We start from the raw sequence: 4,753 nt of genomic DNA, 5'->3' as shown, positions 1-4,753 counted from the left end.
GAAGGCAATGAGAAAAAGGAAGAATTTCCATATTTTTTACATTTAGAGTTATTCAGTCTGACGTGACGGTGTACACCTGTAATCCCAGCAATCAGGACAATAAGTCTGAAGGATCACAAGTTTGAGGTCAGCCTCCAGAACTTAGCATGACCCTAAGCAACTCCACTAGTGCCTCACTCAAAATAAAAAATAAAAATGACTGAGGATGGGCTCAGTGGTCAAACACACAAGTACAAAACAAAACAAATCTGCAATTTGAGCCCTCTCATGTCTTAGAAAGAGACAAGGAGTATTGATTTACCACATTTTTTCACAGCAAGGATTTTTCCCCAGTACACTTACTACATGTTTCTGAGTTAAATGGTAATAACGAAGACTGTCCATTGTTTTCATTAGTAGGATTTCTGTCTAGTATGAGTTTGTTCATGTCTATGAAGCTGAAAAAATGTAGCAAAGGCTTTTCCACATTGTTGATATTCATAGGGCTTCTCTCCAGTATGTGTTCTTCCATGAATCTGAAGGTGACTGGATCTAGCAAATGCTTTTCCACATTGTTGATGTTAAGAGGTTTCTCTCCAATGAGTTTGTTCATGTGAGTGAAGATGACAAGACTGAGTGAAGGCTTTGCCACACTGCTTACATTTATAGGGTTTCTCTCTAGTATGAGTTCTTCCATGTTTGTTAAGACAACCGGACCTAGCAAAGGCTTTCCCACATTGTTGACATTCATAGGGCTTCTCTCCAGTATGTGTTCGTTCATGTGAGTGAAGGTTAGAGGACTGAGTGAAGGCTTTGCCACACTGCTTACATTCATAGGGCTTCTCTCCAGTATGAGTTCGTTCATGTATTCGAAGATAAGAGGAAGTAGTGAAGGCTTTTCCACATTGTTGACATTCATAGGGCTTCTCTCTAGTATGAGTTCTCCTATGTATATGAAGGCAACTGGATGTAGCAAAGGCTTTTTCACATTGTTTACACTTATAGGGCTTCTCTCTAGTATGAGTTCTTTTATGTTTGTGAAGGCAACTGGATGTAGCAAAGGTTTTTCCACATTGTTTACATTCATAGGGTTTTTCTCCAGTATGTGTTCTTCCATGTATGTGAAGCTGACAGGATGTAGAAAAGGCTTTTCCACATTGTTTACATCCATAGGGCTTCTCTCCAGTATGCAATCTTCCGTGTGCATGAAGTTGATGGGATACAGCAAAGGCTTTTCCACACTGTTTACATTCATAGGGCTTCTCTCCAGTATGTGTTCGTCCATGAATCTGAAGATGACAGGATCTAGCAAAAGCTTTTCCACATTGTTTACATTCATAAGTCTTCTCTCCAATATGAGTTTGTTTATGTGAGTGCAGGTGAAAAGACTGAGTGAAGGCTTTGCCACACTGCTTACATTTATAGAGCTTCTCTCTAGTATGAATTCTTCTATGTTTGTTAAGGCAACTGGATGTAGCAAAGGCTTTTCCACATTGTTGACATTCATAGGGCTTCTCTCCAGTGTGAGTTCGTTCATGTGAGTGAAGGTTAGAGGACTGAGTGAAGGCTTTGCCACACTGCTTACATTTATAGGGCTTCTCTCCAGAATGAGTTCGTTCATGTATTTGCAGATAAGAGGAAATAGTGAAGGCTTTTCCACATTGGAGACATTCATAGGGCTTCTCTCTACTATGAATTTTTCCATGTTTATGAAGGCATCTCAAGGTAGCAAAGGCTTTTCCACATTGTTGACATTCATAGGGCTTCTCTCCAGTATGAATTCGTTCATGTGAATGAAGGTTAGAAGACTCAGTGAAGGCTTTGCCGCACTGCTTACATTTATAGGGCTTCTCTACAGTATGAGTTTTTTCATGTATTTGGAGACAAAAGGAAGTAGTGAAGGCTTTTCCACATTGTTGACATTCATATGGTTTCTCTCTATGAGTTCTTTCATGTTTGTGAAGGGAACTGGATGTAGTAAAGACTTTTCCACATTGCTTACATTCATAAGGCTTCTCTCCAGTATGAATTCGTTCATGTGCAGAGAGGTTAGAGGACTGAGTGAAGGCTTTGCCACACTGCTTACATTTATAGGGCTTCTCTCCAGTGTGGATTCGTTCATGTATCTGGAGATGAGAGGAAGTGGTGAAGGCTTTTCCACATTGTTGACACTTATAGGTCTTCTCTCTAGTATGAGTTCTTCCATGTTTGTTAAGGCAACTGGATTTAGCAAAGGTTTTTCCATATTGTTTACAATCATTTATCTTCTCTCCAGTATGCATTCTTCCATGTATATGAAGCTGACAGAATGTTGCAAAGGCTTTTCCACATTGTTCACATTCATAGGGCTTCTCTCCAGAATGGGTTCTTTCATGTATTTGAAACTGAGGGAATGTAGCAAAGGCTTTTCCACATCGTTTACATTCATAGGGCTTTTCTCCAATATGAGTTTGTTCATGTAATTGAAGTTGAGAGGAACAAGTAAAGGTTTTGCCACATCTTTTACATTCATAGAGTTTTTGTACACTATGAGTTTGTTCATGTGAGTGAAGGGTAGAACACTGAGTGAAGGCTTTTCCACACTGTTTACATTCATAAGGCTTCTCTCTAGTATGTGTTCTTCCATGTATCTGAAGGTGACTGGATCTAGAAAAAAATTTTCCACATTGTTTACATTCATAGGGCTTCTCTCCAGTATGCATTCTTCCATGTCTATGAAGTTGATGGGCTGTAGCAAAGGCTTTTCCACATTGTTGACATTCATAGGGCTTCTCTCCAGTATGAGTTCGTTCATGTGAGCGAAGGTTAGAGGACTGAGTGAAGGCTTTGCCACACTGCTTACATTTATAGGGCTTCTCTCCAGTATGAGATCGTTCATGTACTTGGAGGTGAGAGGGAAAAGTGAAGGCTTTGCCACATTGCTTACATTTATAGGACTTCTCCCCAGCATGACTTTGTTTATGTATGTGAAGGGAAGAAGAATTTGAGAAGGTTTTTCCACACTGCTTACATTCATAGTGCTTCTCTTCTGAATGAGTTATTTGGTGTCTTCTGCAGGAACTGGGATTAGTGAAGGCTTTCCCACATTTCTCACATTTATAGGGCTTCTCTCTGGTGTGAGTTACTTCTTGGCATTTAAGGGATTTGGAATATTTGAAGCCTTTCGCCCAATTTATGCATTCATGGCATTGCTCCTCAGTAGGTGTTTGTTCATGTCTTCTAAATAGATAGGGAGAACAAAAGGCTTTTCCAAATACCCTACACCTAAAACGTTTATCACGATTGTGTGTTATCATTTGTCTCTGAACATTGGTGAAAGAAGAAGACGTCTCACCACATTGTGTACTTTCATAGGGTTTCTGCCCAGTATGGGTTTCTTCATGTCTTTGAATGGAATTGGGACAACCAAAGACATTCCCACACACTGTAGTTTTATAAGGTCCATTTACAGTTTGTGTTAACATTTGTGTTTCACCACTTCTATGAGAAACCAAAGATTTCTCATATTGTTTAAATTCACATGGCTTCTCTTCACATTCCACATGCATGTAGGGTTTCTGTCCAGAGTGAGATGTGATCTGCCTATGAAGGAATAAAGGACATATGAAGTCTTTTGAATACATAATGCAGTAACATGGATTTACTCTATTAAATTTTTTCTTTGTCAGGTTAATATAACCATGACTTCTATAAAAATGACCATCACATTATCAATGCTTGATTTATTAATGATTTTCTATTCATTAATAGGTCTTAGGCTTATATTACCACCAATGCAGTTAAACAGTAGGTTTTCTGACTTGTTCAAATTGCCTGAAAATAAACAGACTGAAAGAAAACAATCCTTACCAACACAGTTTCCCTATAGCTTTTATCCAAACAGTGATATGCACATATGCAATTTCATAGTATTTTTTTTTCATGTTGACTACTTTGAAAAGACTGAGTATCTATGTTACATGCAAATATATATATATATATGGTAAAAAATATTTATAAGAATAAACACATTTCACATTGTACATATTTCTTTGGTTGGTTTGTTTTAAAAATCAGATGACATTGTAAGATTTCCTCAAGGACACTGCCCCCTCTGGTGAGTACAATTACCTTAGACTACTCCCAGAATTTTCAATCTGAACTTCAATGTTCTTGTCTTCCCATGTGTTTCCTAAAATGGCAACACAGAACAATCATTATGTATTACTTATGAGCTAGAAAAACTTTGCCACAGTCTACGTGCATTTTATGTTGCAATAATTCATCAAAGGATTCCCTTTTGACATTCTACATAAATGACCAAATAAACACTGGTTCTCTATTTGACTAAATAAAGAAACATCACTATTACCTATAGCAGTCAGGTTTCTGAGGATTTCCAGCATCACATCTCTGTAAAGATGCTTCTGGGATAGATCCAGCAAAGTCCATTCGTCCTGGGTGAAGTTCACAGCCACATCCTCAAAGGTCACTGAGATCTAAAATATCACACAAATATGTATTGGAGGCCAGAAGAGATGATAACCTGGGGAATCTATAATCAACATGCATGATGTTCACATGATTCTCTGGCCTCCAGATAAATTCCATGATTTGGTCCATCAAATCTTTAATGCACTATATTCCTCATAGCCATTCCAACACTAGAATTGGGCCACTCAAAAGTCAAACAGTAGAGTGTTTGACACCCTTCCTAGTGGTAAGTTCACAGGGAATAAGACATGCTCCCTGGTTACTCCTAACCTTTTTTTGTTGGTTACACGTGTATTACACG

The 4,753-nt window shown here is 38.4% G+C and overlaps 1 protein-coding gene across 1 annotated transcript; it reads right to left on the bottom strand.

Annotated features, from left to right (window-relative positions):
- Positions 1-477: 477 nt before the first annotated feature.
- On the bottom strand, positions 478-4,409 carry LOC143399561 (uncharacterized). Its single transcript, XM_076856294.2, has 3 exons — positions 4,331-4,409; positions 4,090-4,150; positions 478-3,561 (listed from the first exon to the last, which is right to left on the bottom strand). The coding sequence occupies exons 1-3, from the start codon at positions 4,362-4,364 to the stop codon at positions 561-563; spliced, it is 3,096 nt and encodes a 1,031-aa protein (XP_076712409.1). The 5' UTR covers positions 4,365-4,409; the 3' UTR covers positions 478-560.
- Between the last annotated feature and the right edge of the window lie 344 nt (positions 4,410-4,753).

The sequence above is a fragment of the Callospermophilus lateralis genome, chromosome 5 (genome assembly GCF_048772815.1).
Source record: "Callospermophilus lateralis isolate mCalLat2 chromosome 5, mCalLat2.hap1, whole genome shotgun sequence".
Classification (NCBI taxonomy): Eukaryota; Metazoa; Chordata; class Mammalia; order Rodentia; family Sciuridae; genus Callospermophilus; species Callospermophilus lateralis.
The sequence above is the reverse complement of the archived record's forward strand: the minus strand, read 5'-3'. Positions and strand labels throughout refer to the sequence as shown.